At 46.1% G+C, this 22,794-nt stretch overlaps 1 protein-coding gene across 1 annotated transcript in view; it reads right to left on the minus strand.

Moving 5' to 3' along the window:
- The window catches only part of Dock5 (dedicator of cytokinesis 5), a 187,188-nt gene that overhangs the window by 107,796 nt on the left and 56,598 nt on the right, over positions 1-22,794 (minus strand). Inside the window, exons 3-5 of the mRNA XM_076853574.1 lie at positions 10,052-10,092; positions 5,177-5,232; positions 3,198-3,294 (exon numbers count right to left, since the gene is read on the minus strand). Of these exons, the coding sequence (XP_076709689.1) occupies positions 3,198-3,294; positions 5,177-5,232; positions 10,052-10,092 (194 nt within the window). The remainder of the gene's footprint in view (positions 1-3,197; positions 3,295-5,176; positions 5,233-10,051; positions 10,093-22,794) is intronic.

The raw sequence follows: 22,794 nt of genomic DNA on the forward strand, positions 1-22,794 counted from the left end.
GGCACAAAGGTTCCCACAGGAGCTCAGGCGTGGAACTTCCCATTCAGGGTGTCATGTGGGTGCTCAGAGTTTCAGGTCCTGCAGCAGTTTGGATCTTGAGATCAGGGGTGACTATGGTTTGCTAGAGTACGGTTTGAGTTTGTCTTCCAAGGGTTCATGTTCTGGAACCCCCGCCCCCACCCCACATGGTAGAACCCTCCAGGAGGTGCGGCCTCGTGTGGGGTCACTGAGAGTATCACCCCTGGCGGGCACTGATGCAGTTCTGAGATCCAGTCAGTTCTCTCAAGGGACTTGCTATAAAAAGAATGGGGCCCCTCCCTATGCTCTGGTTTCCTGTCTTGCCATGTGGACACTCCCTTTGTCACACAAGCTCCCACCACGGGGAGGCCATCTGCCATGAGGTCCTCCCAAGTCCAAAGTTGATGCTGGCCTCAGGCCCTTGAGCCTTCAGAACTGTGAGCTACATCCACCTCTTTTCTCTATAAGTTGCCTGCCTCAAGTGTTTCATGATACTAACAGAAAACAGACAATGTAGGGATATGCACCTATTCTTATGCAATATGTTTCACCACTCACCCACCTCCAGAAAGAGCATGCTAAGGAACCAAGGCACATACATGCAATTCCTCATCCATTGAAAGCCACGAACTGATCAATTAACCAGGGCCAGAGAGTGCTTTCTATTAAGTGCCCGATGATCAATGCAGGCCACAGGGCTAACAGCAGCATCTCCAATCTCCCAGAGCTGATGGTTTAGGAAGTGAGATCGAGCTCTCTCCTAAACTGGCCAGAGAGGGATCAGAGGCTGCATCCCCCCAGGGTCAGACCACATGCAACAGAGAGTACTCTGATAGCCCAGAGGGAAACGTTAGGGATCAGTGTGTTCTGAAGACACATTATGGAGAAGAGAGGGCTTAAATGAGGCTTTGAAGGTTGGGCAGACAGAGGAACATTATGTTTTTCCACGGAAGGGGTTGGTGATTTCTACTGCTGTCATCTGTCATGGGAAGTGACAGCGCTGAATGGAAATGAAGTGTCTTACAGGATCTCTTGGAACTTACGCTACCATGATGGGGTGGTTACTGCTGTTGGCACAGAAGACCTAGGATGGGGCTCTCAGTGACTTAGTAAGGCTGGCTGGGGTAGAGGGGGGCATGGCGGTGCTGGGGATTAAACCCAGGGACGCTCTCCCACCAAGCTGAATCCCCAACTCTTCTATTTTACAACAGGATCTCACTAAATTACCCAGGCTGGACTCAAACTTGCAATCCTCCTCCCCCTCCGCCTCCTGAGTCTCTGGGATCACTGGTGTGCGTCACTGGCCTTTGAAAGTTAAAACGCAGAATCAACGAAAGACCCGACAAGAACCTGAATAAAAGCAAAGTCTCAGGAAGAAAAGAGAATAGCTCCTGGGCCACCCTCCCTCGTCCATGACCTCACTGAACTCGTTCACATGGGAATTCATCATGTGACGTCCTGATTAGCCAGGGAAGCTGGAGGCTGTCTATCTGCAGAGGTGAGACCAAGTGATACCCACCAACAGATGTTCAGGTGTAATCCCAGGGCCTTGGGAGGCTGAGCCAGGAGGATGGCAAGTTCTAGACCAGCCTGGGTATGTTAGTGAGAATCGGTCTCAAAACGGAAAGGGCAGAGGGTGTAGCTCAGTGGTACAGCACTTGCCTAGCATGCAGGAGACTCTGGATTCAGTCCACAGTAAGGAAGGAAGGAAGAGAGGGAGACAGGGAGGGAGGAAGGGAGGGAGGAGTCTTTGTGGATTCCAGCACTGAAGAACAGCTTCCTGAACTGGAGACGAGCTAGGCATGCTGCTAATGGACCTTGAACATCCTTGGCCAATTGCAATATAGCTGCTCTCGCTCTGGCAATATTCCCTGCTAGATTTACTGGGTCCTTGTCCCAGTAAATCTAGTTTTCTGTTGCTAGTAAAAAATACCACAAATTGGATATGTTATAAAGAAAAGAGGCCTATGTTGGTTACAGTTCTGCTCCAAGGCTGAGGGGCTAAATCTGGTATGGCAGAGTGCCAAGACGGATCAAAGCATCACATGGTGAGAGACAAGGAACACATAAGTGATTACCTTCTCATCTCTATTCTGTTGTTTTTTTGTTTTTTTTTGGGGGGGGGGGGGTGGTGGTACCAGGGATTGAACTCGGAGGTACTCGACCACTGGGCCACATCCCCAACCCTATTTTGTGTTTTATTTAGAGACAGGGTCTCATTGAGTTACCTAGCACCTCACTTTTACTGAGGCTGGCTTTGAACTCACAATCTACTTGCCTCAGCCTCCCAAGCCGCTGGGATTATAGACATGTGCCACCAGTCCCGCTACCACTCCCGGCCCTGGTCTCTGTTCTTATAAAGCCGTCACTATTCAATCATGGGGCCCCACACTGATGACCTTACTGAATCCTAATCACTTTCCAAAGGCCCCTCCCACGTAATGCCTCACAGTGGGAATGAAACTCCAACATGAGCCTCCGGGGGACGAACCACATCCGCGTCACAGCAGCCCTGACTGCAAACCCATGTGCATTTTATGATCATGGTCTATCACAGAAGCTGTGCAGGTCCCTGTGTAATTTCCCACTGAACCAGCACAGACAGCAGCATTCTGCCATGCGTGGAAGCCTGCCCTGCCCACAGAGGAACAGTGCAGAGTCTGTAAGGTCAGGTGGTTAGGAAGGTCACCCTCAGGTGGCTGAGCACTGAAACACTTACGCCTTTGTATTCACGGTGCAGGCGGAGATGCTCTGTGAGCCCCGCAGGCTCCTTATCAGGTGGGTTAATAACTGTAATTGCACCTACTTTACAGGAGTGTTGTAAGGATCCACAGTGGTTTCGGGCACGGAGGAGGGATTAGGTAAGCGTCTGCAGTTATTACTATCATTATTACTTTCACAATTGGCATGTTTGCAGCTGAGAAAAGACTGAATTAATTAATGATTACATCTACTTCCCTCCACGATCCCATATCAATGACCCAATTCCAAGGAAATGAGAATCAGCCACTGTGGTTGCCAGCCACTGTGTGGTCCAGGAAAGAGGATCTCCCTCCACACAGACAGCTGCTCGGAAGCCCACACCTTGCAGAGGACGCCTCTGGAGCAGGACAGACAGACAACAGGCTGAGGGCCCAGGAATGGCCACTGCTACGCCCCAGCCCTGGAGGGACACTCACCACGTAGAGATTGCGCCAAATGACAGCCCATTCTCGCAGAGTGCACGTGAGCTCCTGCACCAGCGGGAGCTCCCCGGGAATCACGGTCTCGTTCTGCCTGAGAGAACCAAACAGACGCTCCTTTTACCGTGGGGTGATCGGAAGTGCTTTTCTAGACGACATTCCCCCAGCGCAAGATAGGAATGGGGACGCTCCGGCTTGAAATTGGCAAAACCTGCATGTGGAGGGGGCGTGTGTCGTGTAGGACACTTACCCTCATCTGAGACAAAGGAAGCATTTCAGAACAGCACAGTCCCCCACCTGAGCTCAGGTTCTGCAGACTCCACCCCCCCATATGGCCTCATGATGGCTTCAGTGATTCTCAGAAATGTAAGTGAAAAAACGTTATGTTCACTGGTTCCACCAGGGAGGACAGGAAGAGAGTGTGCCTGGCATGAACATCCTGGGGCCTGTGACCTCACCCACCACCTGCCAGCAGGGACCGGGGCAGCACCCGCTTCTCACCTGCTGCTTCACAGCATGGAGAACACAAAAAAAATCCTCACAGTTACTCCACTACCTTTACTAACATAAATCCCCCCCCCACCGCCAGTATTTCTATCATTAGCTAAAGAAAGAGCAATTGCCAGCAAACAAACATGAGCAAACTCCAGACAGAGTGAAGGAAGTGTTTCAAGATAAATATGACTCGTGAAACACCTGGGGCACACTTACTATGGGAATCACAGAGGGCCCCCGGCTTACGAGGTTCAACTTCCTATTTCACAACTTTATGAAGGTTTGAATGCATATCCATATGGTCAACACTTTATTATAAAATAGGCTTTGTGCTAGATGATTTTTCCCAACTCAGGCTAATGGAAGAAGGCAGACTAAGATATGCAGGTTAGATGTATGAGATGCATTTTTGACTTACAATATTTTCAGCTTGCAACAGGTTTATGGGGACCTAACCCCATCATAAGCTGAGCATGTGAGTTGCAAATTTACCTGGGCTTTCTGCATTTCACCTGCCAGCCCTATTGGGTACAACGGGCCTCCTACTCTGCCTTTCCACCAATGTGGCAAATGATACCTGGAGTCTGCCCAGGAATGGCCCACTGGAAAGATGACTTCTCCAAGAGGGCAGGACACCTGGCTTTTGGTCCCGATTCCGCCATCAAAGAGGTGTGTGAAGTTGCCTTCAGATGAGGGTGCTGAGCTTAGGATGGAGAAAGTTCTTTCTGGCTTTGAGGCTGCATGACTCTGAGACCCAGCCCCCTCCTCCCCTGCCCCCTGCCAGCCATGGATTCCAGGCCCACTTCTGACTGTCTCCTTAACTCTGCGGCCTGGAGACTCAAGAGGTCCCTGCTTCTTTCCCGGTTTGGCTGAATATCATCTTCTTGGGTGTCACAAAGGTAGTACTTTTCAGTACCAAAGAGACAGGCAAAAAAACAGGAAAAGATGAACCTCAGCAGATGTGATGTGCAGAGCACATTCACACCTATCAGGTCACTGGAATCTCACATCAGGCCCATGAGCAACCTCTGCAGAGCTGGATGGCTGTCCCCAGTGTGCAGTGAAAAACCCAGGTACACAGCAGGCTCAGGGATGTGTCCCCGCTTCAGAGCTGATCCACACAGACTGCCGCTTACTCCTCTCCCTTGCAACGATTCCAGACTGGGAACTTCTCAGATTCAGCTGAAGAGCCCCACATGTTCATGCATGAGCACATACACACACACATACAGTGAGCAGGAAGTAAATACAAGGAGGGGCACAGGCCCTCAGTTGATGACAGCTACCTGTCATCAGGAAGATTCAAGGGAGGAACCATTAAGACACAGCAAGAAATTACATCAGGGAAGTGTTCTAATCCTGTCCCTCTCAGAGGAGAAGTGGAGCCAAGGAGATGGGAGTAATGTGAGTGTGCAAGGCACCCTGTCACGATCATCTTACGTCTTTGTCCTTTCTAGGTGACTTCCTGAACTGGAACTTACCCTCGGTCTTCCACAGTTGCCTCTTTCAGATGGATATAGGTTTCAGGAAAAATACCCTATGGAGAGGAGAACGGTAGTGATTAAGACCATAAAAAAACCTCAGTCCAAAGTCCAATGCACCAAGGATCCCAGGAATGACTGGGGATACCATGAGGACAGGAAGTTTTCTGCTCAGGTTTGCAGGATGTCAGCCACAGTGACAGGCTACCTCAACAAACGTGTGGATGGAACACTGAAAAGGCAGAAATTAAGATCTGGGCTCAGAGAGCACAGGTCTCACGTTTCATAAACCAAGAGGCAAACTGGTCCCTGTCAGCTCAGAGCTCCAATGGTGGCAAGGAGTTTACCAGCAAGCCTCAAAAAACCCTTCACAGCCAACACGCACGAGATGGTTCTTGTTAAAGGAGCCCACGGAGTGAGTGAGTGAGTCAGACAGCTCTGTGGGACCAGCTCCTGGGTTCCTAAAGTGACTGTGACTTCCTGAAGCCAATCCTCTGAGCACTTTTACTTAAACCAAATGCATCCCAAACCAGGGACACCAGTTACCTGGTTATTCCCAGCACTTCCCAACCTTCAATGCCCTCCCTTCTGCACCCGTAAAAGGCAATTCTATTGCGACACTGCCCACGGGGGACACTAAGGCCCAGGAGGACCAAGGGGAAAGACACTGACTGCTGAGTAGAAACTAGAGGACTGAGGATCGATCGGGTCCACCAACAGGAAGCACCTCGTTCCCAAGGGTTTTCTTAAATTCCAAGAGCTCCTCTTTCACAGTGCAATACGCTCCCTCTGCCAAGAGAGAAGATGCCATCTGGAGAGGGCACTGCTGGGCACAGGGCAGCTTCTGTGCCAGGCCAGACCAGGGAAGAGGAGAGCCTGCCGGGGGACACCTTGGCTCAGCTCCTAGAAGAGCTCGTGTGAACTCTGTGGATACTCCATGTCAGGGGCGCTGCCCGGAGGACGATGGTTCGGGTCCCACGTACACCCAGGGCTGCTCCTGGGTCCAGCGTCACTACTATATTTGTCTGTACAATATTCTCCTTTCTCCCTTTTCATCCTCTGCCAGTAAAACAGGAAACAGCAAGAACATCTCGGATTAAGCGGCTCCCAGCGTTGGTGATGACGGAGTTGATCCTGCATCTGCTCCAGGCAGACGCCCAAGGGCCCACCCTCTCCCAGCCAGGCAGACAGGACCAAGGAGAAACTGCAGGCCTTGACCTGGCTTTATGCGAGGGGCAGCTGGGGTCATGTGCTGTTCCAGGCCCATGACTGATAAGACCAAGGACACACAGACTGGGCGACTTCATCTCTTTCTTTACACGTACCAAATGCAGAGCAATTTTGGAAAAATAACCGAGCAATTAAACCTAAACATTCAATGTGTGTGTGGTTTGCTTGGGTCCTGATTTATGGAACTCCAAAGCTCCACATCTTCCCCAGGATGCCTCAGGGACTGTGGGTGTTTCTCCTGTCTGCCGAGCTGAGACCCGGACTTGCTCTCTGGATCTCACCTTGAGGACGTGATACCAAGCCAGTCCCAGAGAGTCCCATATGAGAAACCTGCAGCAGCTAGACTCAAAGTCTAGGGGCTTAGGGAGGGGTCTGAGGAGCTAGTGCTTCACGTGTACAGAGCTTCAGTTGGGAAGGTGAAAAGGCTCTGTGTGTGGACGGAAGCGTGAAACGTGAATGTACCTAAATGTCACTGCATTACATACTGAAAATCAGCAAAGGTATGAAATTTCATGCATTTTTAACCACACAAACATACACACACACACACATAGTCCAGAACTCATGAAAAAAGCATGGGGTGTGGAGTGATGGGATGCTTTGGGAAGAGATAAACTGCTTAACAGTAGTAACTACAGAGTAGAAGTTTCAAGATGTGCCATTGTTGTAGCTGGGGGTATAGCTCAGTGGTCGAACTTAGCTTGGGTGAGGCTCTGGGTTTGCTCTGCAGCATCCCAAAGCAGTAACACTGCTAGTCCAAAGGAATCTCCTTGCAAGAACTCTTTCAATCAAGAAGGCAAAAGGCCAGTTAAAATCTTCATGCATTCAATCTGGTGACTGCTCTGTCTTCCCAAGTGGGAGAACACCAAGGCAGAAGTGTTCTGATTTATAAGCAGAGACGGTTTGTGATCCCTAAGCCAATCACCAGCCGACCCTCTACGCTCGAGTTCGGATGTGATGCTCAGACTGAGAGAAAACCCATTCTCTCTTCTTACCAACCTGTCATTTGAAGGCTCCATGGTGCCATGGTGGCATTGACCATGTACAGCCACTTAATTTGCTTACTGAGCTTTTCTGATGACACACACACACAAAAAAAAGCCAGAGCAAACTTGGGTCATTTATGTCTGATTTATAGCCTGTCTCTCAATCCTGCTTTTCCTTGCTTAATGCAGCCAACTCAATTAAAAAAAAAAAAAAAACAACTAATAGTGTCTAGATGTTGCCTTTATCCACCCTCCACAATCCTGCGGGATCAATATCCAGTTCTACAGAGCTCTTGGCTTCTTCAATTCACAAAACCACTGGCTCCTCCCATCACCACTCTAAATGACCAGGTCTGATTATAAATGGCCCCGAGGATGTCCATTAAGATCACAGGCCCTCAGGCAGCTCTTCCCCAACAGGAAGGCGGGGGCACAGCTCCAGAGAGCGCGGCTGATGGGCTGGACTCTAATGAAATGGTGTGGAAAGCTGAGCCTGTTCAGGAGCTGGGACTTGGTCCGTTCTCTCTGGGTATCTCCACAGGAAAGGTGCTTTAACCTGGGGTCATCACATGGGGATGTCACAAAGTTCTTCAATCATCAAGAACAAAGAGAAGCGCTTCCTGAACTATTTCTTCTGAAATGTGACGTTTTAAGCTTAAACAAGGAACTACTGAATGAATAAAAAAAATTTTTTTAAAAGCACATCTGAAACTTATTCACATCCTAGAGGGACATCTGCCCATCAAAGACGACCTCAGGGCACCAGCAGCTAGGTGGGTTTGGGTATATTAGGAAACCACAGAAGGTCTCAGAAACCAAGCACCTCTCTGCCGTGAAGCAGCCTTACAGACTCTGAAAAGGAAGACCTGTCGGTCTGGGACCTTGGTCAACCTGTGTGTATTCACCAGCTAAAAATCAAGATTTCTGTTTGTTCTTGGCATTTCATGTGAATTTATCTGAATTTGATGTGAATTTTATTGGTTTGCTCATTTGTTTTGCAGGGCTGGGGATCGAACCCAGGGCTCTCCCTTGGAGCTATGTGACAGCTCTTTTATATCTTTAAAAATTGACTTACAAAATAAAAGACTGGGAATAAACTGACCTCCATATTTTTGCCCTCTAATAAATGCAGAACATCAAAGTTTTATTAACTCCTTTCGTGCAAACACCAGCAGGGCTGAACCCAAACTAAGCAGTAGTGGCGGCTGGCCAGGTAACCCGCCTCTAAGCCCCGCACCTGAGTCCTAGCCTAGACCTTAAACCTCACGGTTTAATTCACTCCAGCACCTGCCTCCATCAGAGACACAGGGTCAACAGGAGAGTATATGAAAATAATTCATCTTCAAGTGAAGACATGTGAATCTAACAGTAGGTAGAAAAATTCAGCATCAGGGTTTGGAGAGAGACAGAAGGCTCCACACTAGGAGCTGTCAAAGTATAGGTCACCTTTGTTTGGTTACATTATTAAGCTGTCAAAGCAAACTGTGTATGTGTATGTGTGTATGTGTGTGTGTGTGTGTGTGCACGCAAATACCAAGTGTGACTGAAGAATCAACGTTTTTCAGAGCTTCTACCTTGTAGGAAGGTGTTCTGGGGTCCTGAGCTCTTTGGAGAGTCACCTTCTCTGAGCTCTTTGGGAGCTCAACATCTGCCCACCTGCATGGGACTACTTCATGCTGTGTCTGAGGAATGAGAACTGTGGAGGTTTTCTGTTTGCTTTTTCCTGTTTCTCTTCTTCTTCCCTCTTGATAAACTCAGAACTTTTTCTCTCTCCCCTTCCCTATTTCGCTATCTGGCTCCTGAGCTAATGGTGATATAATAAGGCCCGACCAACTTTGCTCTTTCAAAACAAAGTGCTGAGATGGCATGTTGTCCCAGCAAGCCGTACCAAAGGCACAGAGCTGACGGGATCTAAAATAAACCAAGGGGGGTATTAACACAACTAGCAGTTTTATTAGCTTGACAATGAGTAGCTCTGACACTGGGAAAAGAAACCGTCTAGATGGGTATTTTTCAAATTCTGCCCAGGACGAATAGTAGGAGATGAACTTTTATGGTGGACCAGTCCTGTACATCAAATACCTACATTAACAATGCATGAAAAACAGGACACACACCTAGGACAAGAGTTTCAGGAGACAATACTTACCACAGCACCCCATTTTCTTCCCTGTTTTTCAACTTCATGTTTTTGTAAAATGTTGGTTTAGAATTCACTGTATTGATTTCATCATGTCTTACTGGGATAGTGAAGCTCAGACTTGAAAATTGTCTGACAATGAAGAAAAGAATCAAGTGGCCACAGGGAGGCCCTTCGGTTGGGGGACTGAGCCTTGAAAGTGCAGGATGAAGGGAGAAGTGGTCCTGGCCTCTCTGAGAGGTGCCCCTGGGGCAATGTTCTGCATCACCAGCTGCTCAGCTTGAGGGGCACGGAGCCAGAGGCCAGCCAGGGCCTCTCCTTGCTTCAGATGGTGGGAATCACAGTCCATGAGATTTACACTATTATTCTTGAGCAATGAGGTCAGAGAAATTGCTTTTAGATCAAAAGAAAAGCCTCAAAAAGCAAGCAAACTAGGTCCAGAGAGAGCAGATAAGGAGACCAGAGAACACAGATTGCAGACGGTTCAAATGACATAAACAATTCAACAATAGGCCGTACCTTTTTGGATTTATTCTGGAGGGTGTAGCCTCGGTACCAACCTGTTGGGGTAAAAGAGAACACAAAATCTTATATGTTTACTGGATAACATAAAGATGTCAGTAGTTATCATTCTTCTGTTAGCACATGAAGTTCACATGCTAAAAGGAGAACCCAAGAGATATTGGGTGGACAACGTATTAGGACAGGAACAGTTACGTTTGCCATACAGTAAAAATCCAGATCTGCTTCAGAGCTGTATTCTCTTGATAACTCCAGGACTGGAAATTCATAGGCCCAAGCCTCTTATCTATACAGCAGTCCAGACCCATAATACCTGGTACCTATGGTCATTCAGTACATGTTTTTTTGTATGAAAATCACTTCCATTATATATACAAATTCTATACACAATGAAATACCTTGTCACCTTATACTACTAAAATACATCTTTTTAAATAATTTTCCCTTGGGTTCTCTCATTCTTCTGCATTCCCAGGTTAAGAATCAATATTCTGGGTCAGTTTTAAGTTGTAGCAAACTTTATAGATATTTGACCCTTACCACTCCCAAAATGTCTTCAACAAATAATAAAACATTTCGTGCAATTTTGGGTAATGCTAAAACACCCTCCTTAATAAAAAAAAAAATTTACTGGTGCTTTAGAAAAAGACTTTAATTTCCTTTTTAAAATTCCAATAAAGACAGATATACCTGCAGATATTTTCCCATCTTATACCTTATAGAGGGGGTATACATTTTAATCTGTCCACAAGCAAATATCTTCTATCAAAACCTCCCTGAACACGTAGTGTGGGAATTGACTGGAATAATGTTCCTCAGCCCCTTGGTATCAACTGAGGCATCGATGTGGTCACCCGGCCCAAGGGAATCCTGTCACAAGTAGTGCACAGGGTAAAGTACCAGACAGAGACAGGGAGCAGATGCAATGGGTGATGAGTCCTTCAGGCATCTGCCAGTAGGTTCTAGAAGGCTCCGGGGTTTGTATCTATATGAAAGCAACCAGAAAACAGTCACCTAATCTATGCTGTGTTGTAAGTAGAAAATTGAACTTACCTTCCTTGGGCACAGACGTAATGATATTTTTTACATAGTTTAACTTGTTAATTGTAGTCAGAAATTTAAAGGACTCTGCTATGTTTTGCAGGGAGGAGTGGTGTGCTCTGCTGTAGAATTGTGGCCTACATCAAGGCACAGGGTTAGAAAAATATACTGAACCAGAAACACCATCCCCAATTTAGGATGCCAACATGCAGGAAATCGGGTAATGAAAGACCAAGCTGAACGCTCCCCGCCGCCCGCCAGGGCTCCAGGGTCTGTACCCACCCACACGCACTCACTTGGTTCTGCTAAAACATGAGAATGGGTTTTATTGTTTTTATTTTATTGGATCTTTTTAGTTATACAGGACAGTAGAATTCATTCTGACGTAATTTAACAATTATATATCTTATAATTGATACATATCTCATTCTAGTTGGGACCCCATTCTTATGGATGTACACATGGTGGGATTCACATGGTGTAGACATGTATGTACACAGGAAAAAATTTTCAGATTCTTTCCACTGTCTTTCCTTTTCCTATTCCTCCTGTCCCTTCATTCCCCTTTGTCTAATCCACTGAACTTCTATTCTTCTCCTCTCCCCACCCCCCCACCATATTGTGGGTTAGCTTCCACATATCAACAAAAACATTCAGCCTTTGGCTTTTGGGGACTGGCTTATTTCACTTAGCTTGTTAATCTCCAGGTCCATCCATTTACTGAAAAATGTCACAACATCATTCTTCTTTATGGCTGATTAATATTCCGTTGTGTATATAGACCACATTTTCTTTATCCATTCATCTGTTGAAGGGTACCTAGGTTGGTTTCATAGCTTAGCTATTGTGAATTGAGCTGCTATAAATATTAATGTGGCCACATCACTACAGTATGATGATTTTTAATCCCTTTGGATATATACCAAGGAGTGGGATAACTGGGTCAAATGGTGGTTCCATTCCAAGTTGTCTGAGGAATATCCATACTACTTTCCAGAGTGATTGCACCAATTTGCAGTCCTACCAGCAATGTAGGAGTGTACCGTTTTCCCCACATCCTTACCAACATTTACTGTTTTTTGTATTCTTGATAACTGCCATTCTGACTGGAATGAGAAGGAATCACTCCAGTTTTTAATTTGCATTTCTCTAATTGCTAGAGATGTTAAACGTTTTGAAAATGGTTTTGGACAAGTGATTGGCTTCAACTTCACCCTGGGTTAAGGCAGAGCCAGGGCCCGTGCTGAGAAACTACTATTTAGTCTTGTTCAAGCAGTTCTCAGCTTCTAAGAGGCCCCATAAAGCTAGGATGTCACAATTTAGATTTGGATCCACTTTCAGGAAGAATTTATCTGCACTTCTGTAAACAATATTCTGCACAGCCAATCATCACAGAATTATGTTTCTTAAACCTGTCATTTTTGAAAAACTTTAACGTCCTTGTTTTTTCTCCAGAATTATGGTGCACAAAATAATCATGCTGGATTTCAAAAGCAAACACTCATTTTCCTTGGCATCGGCAGTAGCAGAACACGTCTGTCTCTGGGGTTTTAATCATACTCTTGCTCCACAAACTCCATTGCTAATAACTGCAAAGGACAGGGTAATAGCTCACAAGTGTGTCTGCTGCTTTCACATGACAAACCTGAACGGAAACACAAGTAAGAGCCCCATTTTCCAGTTAATTCCAAATATGAATGTAAGATAATCATAATTAAATACAGTAAGCTATTAGGCTTTGAGCTGTGTCATGAGGCGAAGAGGCAGAGAGTGCCTATCAACAACAGCTGTAATGAACAGGCAGCGCTAACGGACTGGTAGAACCTTGGGTGCTTGCTTTTTATGTAGCGCTAGGGATGGAACCCAGGGTCTCACACAGGCTAGGCAAGTGCTCTGCCACTGAGCTCCCCACCCCACCAGCCCCCAGATGCTTTCTTAAAATTATTATGTTATTAAGATGAAGGGGAAGGTGAGTACAGAAGAACGATTCTTACCTGCATTTGGGTAAAAGGACAATCTCAAAAGGAAGTTTACCCCAACCATCGTGACCACCACGTGAGTCTATGCTCAGGGCAGTTCTTCCAGTAGGATCACAAATCACTTCTGTTCTCCTGGAACTGTCCCCTCCAGAATAAAACTGCCTTCTCTGATTCGAAAATATCAAAATGCCTGGTTCCACTCAAAGGTACCTACTTTTCCTGGTTTCTTCTCATCCCCATCAGTCCAGACTCTACCTCTTCTCATTTCACCTCACCTACCAAGTGTCCCTGGGGCCATTGCATGTTCTGGCTTCTGCCTAGGGATACCTTACCAGGCTCCTGCTGTCACTCAACAGATAACTTATTAAACACTAAGGAGTGTGGTGAGGAGAGCAAGGTTACCATGTGGATTCCAGTCTACTGTAAAAACACAGACGCAGGGTGATCTGAGATCATGTCGGTACTCAGAGGAAGGAGTGCTCAAGGGAGTAACAGCTGAGGATGGCTGGTGACGTGGCTGGTGACAAGGGACATCCCTGAGGTAAGGCCATCTTAAGAGAGATCACTCAGAAGCTAAAAGGATCCAGTCATGAAAATATCCAGGGAAAGAAACTTCCAGAGAAAAATAAGTTCTGTGAGAAAGGTGTGTTAAGCCTAAGCTTGGGGTTCAAAGAAGATATGGAAGTGCTTCCGCAGCCACAGCCGTGAGAGAGGAGGCAGGCAGGAGGCCGAACAGAGAGGGCAGTGGGGCAGGCCCTCAGCCCTGGGCTCCCACTGGACTCCCGGGGAAACTTAAAATACAGAGGCCATGTCCAAGACCCAGGCTTAGGGCTTCTCAAAAGGTGCCCTGGGGTGCTAGGATCCTAGGCGCAGCCAGGATTCCAGGGGATTCCATGCACCCCAGGCAGGACCTGGGTTTGACTCCAGGGACAACAGGAAACACAGGAGAGTTTAAAGGTCACTGTGCCTTGTGCTTCTAGAGCTGCTAGGCGAGGAGGGAGGCCAGATGGGTAAGATGGGCACAGGGAGGACCGGTGGGAGGGGGCAGTGGAAGTGGGCAGAGGTGGAGAGATGCAGGATAAATCTGCAGTCCACAGGAGCTGCTCGTGGTTTTAAGAGCCCTGAATGGCGGGCACTCAGCTCTTGCTGACACTAATGGGCGGACAGGACATCTCTGGCACAGGGAGACCCACTACAGAAGACCTTGGAGGGTGGGAGGAGGCGAGGGCAGGGGGGTGCCTCCAGAACAACTGAGTCTGCAGCTGTGAGGTGACAGGGGGCAACCTAGGCACCCACACGAGGGGCAGGCAGGGCCCAGGCAGACTCCTTAGTGGTCACCACAACACGGTTAAGTAACGACAATTACTACTTCACAGCAGGACATATTAAAAGAAGGTAAAAGCTTCCATCAGAAACCTTGAGTAGGAAACACAGGTGAGGCACATCAATGGGAGTTTGTGGAAAAAAAAAAAAGAATTAGCTCTAGAAACACACAGTATTCAAGGAAAGAAATGTGATCAGGGTGCAGCTCTGCCGCTGGTGCCGCACGGGCATGATAATAACCCAAACAAGAGCTCTGAAAAAAGCCACCGTGCATCTCCACTGAGTTACTGACATTAGGGACAAGAAGGTTGGTGGCGTGTAGGAAAGTTAGATCCTTCCACAGTAAGAAGTCAACACATGAAACTGACAAGGGAAATACCAAGTCCTAAACGCACAGATATTCAGAGATGAAGAGGTGTGTGGATGAAAGAGTGGAGAGAGCTGGCACTCCTCAGAAATGAGAATCAGGAAATGAGAATCATGACACACCTTGTAGAAACGATCCGGCTTTTCAGATTGTTTTTCTCTATGACAAATAAAACTAAAAATTAAGAAAAATATAGCTGATAAGTGCTGGTAAGCCAGGCAAAGGCAAAAATCACAAGGACAGGAAACAGATCAGTACTTGCCAAGGGCTGAGGACCGGGTGCTGCTGAAGACAAAGGGGTTTGAGAATTTGAAAACAGAAAAATAAAGAAAAAAAAAATTCTTTCTGTCTTTTTACAGTGCTGGGATCAAACCCAGGGCTTCTGCTCATTATAAATTATAACTAAAAAAAGACACAACGAGACAGTACCATACACACACTGGGTGCCAAGCCCTGGTAGGATGTGGAGCAAATGGTCCTGTCTGACGTAGTTTCCTATTAATACCCACATACCCTGACCTAGCAATGTCCACTCCTGTAATAAAGGAAAACATACGTCAAAACCAGTGTTTTGCAGCAACATGTATCAATGCTTTACTGTCAATAGCCCAAAACTGGCCCCCACTGAGATGCACATCAGTGGGTCTTTGGGTAAAGAAACTGATTCCGCCAAGGGCCGAACCTGGCAATGCAGAGGAACTACCCGCTGATGGCGTGGAGGAGCCTGAATCCAGCCTGGAGAAGAGAGGAACCCAAACACAAGAGGCAGGTGTAGTCCCACGGACATGAGGTGGCTTGCAGGTGAACTAATCATGATGATGGAAGTCAGAACCGTGGTGGTTCACCGAGATGGGGACTGCAGGGAGGAAAGCACCAAGCACTGGGAGATTTTCTGGAGTGAGGGAAACGTTCTGCATCGTGACAGGCGCCAGGTCCACTGGCTGCATTGGATGAAACTCACTAAATGAGATGAATGCATTTCATTGCATATCAATTTACTGCATTTTTTTTAAAAAAGTGTGAACATTTAACCTGCCAAGTAAACACTATAAAGTGATCATCTCCAAGAAAAAAAGAAATCAAAGAACGACTCCATGGCTTTCTCTTGTCTTTCCCCCAAGATGTGATTCATCTCCATTGCTCATGCTGTGGTCCAACTGCTCCTTCCAAAAGTGCAACCACAGAGCTGCGATTCACTCAGTCCACAAATAATTACAGATGCCAGGAGAGCAAGACACACAAGGTCTCCAAGTCCTGAAGCTTACTTTGAAATGAAAAGAAATAAACCATAAGCCAAGGGGCGGGCGGGGCGGTGGGGGGAGACAATTTCATCCAGGGCTACTAAGAAGGGACACAAGAGTACCACAAAAAGGACAGAGCTACTCTAGAAAGTGGGTCAGAAAATCCTCTCCAAGGAGGGACACCAGAGCCGGTGATCTGCATGAGTACATGACCGGTCACTCACTGAACACCAGTGCGCCAGACATTGTCTTCAAGGAGGAAGGAAAGAGAGCCATACACAACCAACCGAATACAAAAGGCCTTTTAATGGAGCTGCCTGGAGATACTGGCACACAAAGGAGAGGGTTATGAATATGCGCCAGAGTCCAAAGCCATGACCCAGGGGGTGCCGAAGACGTTGTCAACAATGAAAGCATCATTCCGATGTGTCAATAATGGACTATTCTATAAGATCCCTCCTAATTTTTCCGCCAGGAGATAAATTTGGTTTTCCCTACATAAACATATAAAAGATCAACAAATTACGTTTACCCTGCCAAGAATTAAAGGCCCCGAAACAGAGGGAGCTGCTGTTTCCATGACCCCCATTGTGCATGTGGGGGAAGGGTTCCCCGAGGAGGAGCAGGTGCTAAATCCTGTTGTTTTTCCTTTAAGCTTCCCGGGGTTTAGTAGCTTGCTGGATAAAAGACAAATAATTAGGCCAAAGTCAAAGGTCTCATCCCCAGGGCCAGGTAAACCCATCAGGTTTCCATGGTCAGAGGCTGCCTCCTGTCCCCAGTGAGCTCTGCCTGGAACAGAAGCCCTTGTCCCTCAGGAGAAGCCAGGAGCAGGGACAGCTGGGTGCACACCCTCGCAGGACAGATCAGTCGCAATCCCTCCTTACAGTGGGCAGTGGACAAGCCCTTCCAGAGCCTGGGGCTTGGCACCGCCCACACTGCCGACCTGCGGACCACTTCACGCGGCTTTTCAGAGTAAGCCAAAGGATGCCAAGATGGCAAAAGAGGATTGTATTCTTTTGTACCTTTTCATGAAGGGCATCGGTCTCCCAGGCTAATTATCATAGCTCAACTTTGTGCCTTTGAGATACGCAGATAGTACTGATGTTAGAACCTTGAACCCGGTGAAATCAAACACCCTTACTTCAAGAAAGGAAACGTGGGGAATACCTCTCCCCAAATCAGCTGGGGACTCATCTGAGCTGGGAATATACACAGGTCTTTCCCTGCCAGCTCAGGCTCTTTCTCTTACACAAAGCTGCCTCCCCAGCCACACTGGAGAAACAGCGAACTCTCAAGGCACTGCCCCCGGAGTGAGGTGCACCTGGCTACCAGCCCCTAGGAGCATGAAATGAGCATGCACAAGCCACCCCCTGAGTGGAAAGGAAAGATGTGGTTTCCACCTTTTGGATTTTTTAGAACCTGAATATAAGACCTGTGCTTTGCAAAGCTTGGCACACAGCAGGTGCTCAATAAATGTTTGTTAACTATATTAATGAGAAAGCAAAGGTCTCCTTGATCCAGTGGCAAGCACAGAGCAGACTCTCGTGAGGACTGTGCGACAAGACCTGCACCTAGACACAACTCTAGGTGCAGGTCGGAGGGGCCCTTCTTTTTCCTCGGATCCCATGGCCTGTGGGTTAGAGGTGGATGGGCCAGAGATCTGCCCGGGAGGCCAGAATGTCAGGAAAGAATCTTCCCTGTCAGGGGCTGGGGATGTGGCTCAAGCGGTAGCGCGCTCGCCTGGCATGCGTGCGGCCTGGGTTCGATCCTCAGCACCACATACAAACAGAGATGTTGTGTCCGCCGAAAACTAAAAAATAAAATATTAAAATTCTCTCTCTCTCAAAAAAAAAAGAATCTTCCCTGTCAACTTTAAGTAATGACCGCTTCGATTGCTTAAATTTCCTTCCACAAAAACTTTTTTTTTTTTTTGGTACCTTACAAAAAATGCTAAAACTGCCAAGAAGGTTTCTTCTGGTTGACTGCAATACACGGGAATAAAAGCCAGAGATTTCTATTTTCAACCAGAGAGGACGTCCTCAGACAAGCGGAGGAGTCTGGTCCAGGTGGGGGCTGGGGCGGAGCAGGGACTTGTCACAGTGAGCAGGACAGACAGGTGGCCATCCAAACGCCCACAGCAAAACCAGGGAAGGACCGCGTGTGCCTTCGCAGCCGCACCCTGAAGCTCAGTGAGAAATGCATCCTGGGAGAGGGAGGGCTGGTCAATGCCAACACCCTTGGTATTTCCTGGAGGAGGCTTTCTACCTTTCCTTTTAGAGCAAAGGAACCCCGCCAGTGTTGGCCCTTTTTTGCCAACAGTCTCACGTCCCTCTTCTGTGATGCATTTCTCTAACTCACCCAACCAGCTCAAGAAAGCTGCAGTGACAGCACACAACGCGTGCTTCTCAGCAGTGACAGCCAATTTGCAGATCATCGTTTTTCTATTGGCTTTGTCCCTGGCACAAGAGTGCGGGACACCTGAGCGAGTGAGAAATCAGTTCTGCGAGCAAGCTGTAGTTAAAGAGGTCCGGTTTTATAGGAACTTGCCAGGCCCTGAGGGTCCTCAAGGAGTTCAAGAGTGTCAGCCCCAATCTCTGATTGTGTTCAAGGGCAGTGACGAGACCACGCAGCCAGAGCCACAAGCTTGTGCAGAAGGGCCCTGCGGGAAGGTAGGTTCAGAAGGAGCTCACCCCAATTCAGACACATTTGTGTGCTGGCAAACAGCTACCCAAGACAGCCATACCCCACCCTGAAAAGCTGCATGTCAGGTCCAAAGTCAAGTTGGAAAGAACTGACGACATTATCGTGTCCCTATCCAAGAGCGGGAATATATCTTCTATTTAGTTAACCCCTGGAATTTATTTATCATTATACTCTTTTAAAAAGCTATTAATTTACTCTTATATTACTATAAAAAATGGAAGTATACATTTAAACTTCTCTACTCATTGAAGCAAAAGGACTATATATGCCCATTTGTTCTCCACCTTGAACCTTTGTCAGTGTGTCCTAAGACGAATCCTTAACTGAGACTTATCAGTCCCACGATGGTCTGATGGGATGTGCTATGTTTTTTTTGTTTTTTTGTTTTTTTTAGCATTTTCCTATTTTTATTTTGAGCTGTAATTTTTTTCTTTATACCTCCACGTAGGTCATCTCTATTTCACCTTGTTTATTTGCAACTCTCATTCTCATAAGGCAAATTTTGTTCTATATGAATTTCAGGCCCACTTACTTGGATTTATTCTTATATATAATCTTTATAGTTGAAAGAAAAGAAATAACAAAGTATGTACTTCTCTGTCTCCATTTTGACAGACGTCACTATTATTTTGTTTTAAAAAATAGAAAACAGAACTAGATATATACATATACACAAACCAAAAGAGACAGGAGACCAATTCTTTAAGAAAGGAATGAATTGATTATAATTTTAATTATATGCTATCTTGGCCACCTGCAAAACTAAGGCTATAATTACAAACACCAGTGATAGGTTAACAAAGGAGATAATATCTGGGCTGAGGTCAGATTAGCCAAACCGCTGTAGTGCTCTTCTGTGGAAATCCTGCTAACGTGCTATGTTTTACAACAAGGATACCTAAGGCAGTCTTTATAATAAAGTCACACACCAAGTAACGTCCATGGCCAGCAATCGGAGGTATAAAGATAGCCGTGGGTGGACACATTTCACTCTTCCTCCCTTCCCAGGATTCAACCAGGATCCCTGAAGACCAACATTAGTGGGACACTGATGTGCACAGGAACATTTTTTTCAAAAGCATTTCTTTTTTCTTTTTTTCTTTTTTTCCTCCCTTCAGGCTGAGCTTGCTTCCTTAGGTTCATGGGCAGCTGCTCAGACGGGTTAACTCCAAGTACCCACTTCAAGATGGAATAACTGAATGAAGGTCCCACTCAGGAAAGAGATCTCCGTTCTGCACCGGGAGACTCCATACAGGCCTGGACCTGAACACTGCACATTTCCAAGATGGATTTTAGAAGCACATTCAAATTTATCTCAAGGGGAGAAATTTAGATGAAAATGTTCTCCTTTTTTTTTTTTTACTGATTAAATCTGAGAAGAGATATCTCACTGGCCTTAGTTTTTAATTAATGTTTCTCAGAAACACACTCCTACTGCCACACACACCTTCTGAAAAACACATCTCGGGAACACATGTCCCCAACAGTGGTGGCTTCACAAGCTGTACTTAAGGTAAAGGTCAAATAAAGGTGTGGGAAGTGACCAGGCCCACTCAACGCAATGCCACACGCCTGACCTGCTTTCAGGGCTGATGCCAAGACATCTGAAGGCAGCACCTGCCATAAAATCTAAGCTGTTGGGCCATTCATGTTTGGAAAGGCGGCTGTTTCTGTGACTGGCTGGTGGAGACGGTATGGAATTAGCAGGAACTTTCAATCATCTTCACTTGCGCAACAACAGAAGCAAATGAAAGTCACAGAGACATGGAGGGCCCTATCGAAGCTCGGCCCCCAGGAGACTTTTACGTGGGCTATTAAGACCTGATTTTTTAAATCAGTTTTGTTTCTTATCTGCTTGTTTCTTGGTTGTTCTTTCACCTGGATGATGACCCTTGGGCATGGCTGACCAAGAGGGAAATAATGTGCAAAAAGGAAGAACCAAAAGACGGGGGAATTTCCAAGCTACCAGGCTGAGTGTCACAGGACAAGAGAACGAGACAATCCCTCTCCTTAAGTGAGACACCTTATGATTCCGTGTGACCCAGGGCAGGGTTCCTATTATACCACCTCGCAAAGACGATTATCAAGCCTTTTCTTGGAAAATAAAATAAAATAAATGAAATAAAATAATAATTAAAAATAATAATTAAAAATCAAAACATTAGCAATGACCAAGGCCTTCACAGTGCCTCTTGTATTTCCTTCATGGAAGGGAACATCCAGGGTTTTGTGGGGGTGACCCCAGCCCCTTGCTCTGCCTGGATGGCTGTGGGCTCCCGGTTCCTCTTCACTCAGATACTACAGAGTTTTGCTGAGCACCTGCTGGATGTCAGGCAGGTAAGTAACTGAAGAGCTGCCACCCTCGGGGGATCACTCATTCAGCCACAAGGCAGGAAATAGCCGGGGAGAGCTCCCGGTAGTATTCTGTTGTGGTTGTGGGCAGAAAGCTATTTCTTATGTCGGGTAGAACTCCTGTCCAGGCCGGAAAAGCACACACAGGTCTGGTATGCAGATCTTAAAGGCAGGGTGGGGCGGCAGCGCAGGGGGAGAGCCCCAGCTTCACTCACACAGGAAGCCTCCGGGGCCAAGATCTGGTGCCAGCGTGAGCCGTCCATTCAGGCTGGCTGTACAGCGGGCACTTCCATTCTGTGTATTTGCTTTGAAGGAAGGATGGGCCAGGAAAGGAGACGCTGAACACAAGTCATTACTCAGCATTTCCACGTGTTTAATGTTTGCAGAGCACTCAGTCCTGAGCTGCCTGAAGTCATAAAGAAATTCCAGACCCCAGCCAAGAACTCTAAGTACTTCCCAGACACAAGAACCCACCCCTGGGCATCTGGCGAGGCAAGCATTCTTTTAAAAAAATTAATCCCATAAAATAAACACTATTGAAAAATTGGATCCAATATAATAATCTCTCTGCAGAGCCGACATGCTACTTGGTGGTCTCTGATCTTGGAAAAATCATGATGTGGGCTTATGTTCTCAATCTCCCCATTCACAGCTTGACACAAGTCCACTTTTATATTAAAGATGTCCTTCTTTGAATGAAAGCATTCTATGCCTGACACAGAAAATATTTGACGGTGGTAATTAGTAAGAAAATTAGCTTCTAGATGGCAGGATCTCCAGCATCTGGATAACTGTATTGAAGGTGCAAGATTGACAGTTAACCAGGATCTGCATGAGTGTCAGTTGGGCCAGCACTTCCTGCAAGCACACTGTGTCTGACTTCTGTTTGGTACAGGTTGAACACTCTTAATCCCCCAAATCCCAAATTCAAAATGCTCCTCAATCCAGAACTTTAAGAGTAATACATCTAATGCCACAAAACAACTATTACTCAATACAAAAAAAAAAAAAAAAAAACAGAGATAATACCCTGCATTCTATCAGACCACAACGGAATGAAATTAGAAATCAATGATAAAATAAAAAATAGAAGCTACTGTTACAAATGAAGATTAAATAATACACAATTGAATGATGAATGGAATAGAAGAAATCAAAGATAAAATTTAAAAATTCTTAGAGATAAATGAAAACACTGATACAACTTTTCAAAATCTCTGTCCCACTATGAAGCCAGTACTAAGAGGAAAGTTTATTGTATTGAGTACATTCATTAAAAGAATAAAAAGTCAACAAATAAATGGTCTAACACTACATCTCAAAGCCCTAGAAAAACGAGAAACAATCAACACCATAAGCAGAAGACAGGAAATAATTAAAATCAGAGATGTAATCAAAACAAAACAAACATTTAAAAAAATTGAGGAAAAAAAAAAGTAGACTCTTTGAAAAAATAAATAAAAGATAAACCCCTGGCCATGCTAACGAATGGAAAAAGAGAGAAAACTCAAATTACTAAAATCCAAGAGAAGAAGGAAATATCACCACGAACACGACTGAAATACAGAAGGCAACTAGAAACTGTGTTGAAAATTTATACTCTAAGAAAACATCAAAGACATCAACAAATTTCTAGAGACATATGACCTACCCAAACTGAATGAGGAGCTCAATCATGCTTTAAACAGATCAATTTCAAGTAATAAAATAGAAAATGTCATCAGAAACCTAACA

This window comes from Callospermophilus lateralis, chromosome 4, assembly GCF_048772815.1.
Source record: "Callospermophilus lateralis isolate mCalLat2 chromosome 4, mCalLat2.hap1, whole genome shotgun sequence".
Lineage (NCBI taxonomy): Eukaryota > Metazoa > Chordata > Mammalia > Rodentia > Sciuridae > Callospermophilus > Callospermophilus lateralis.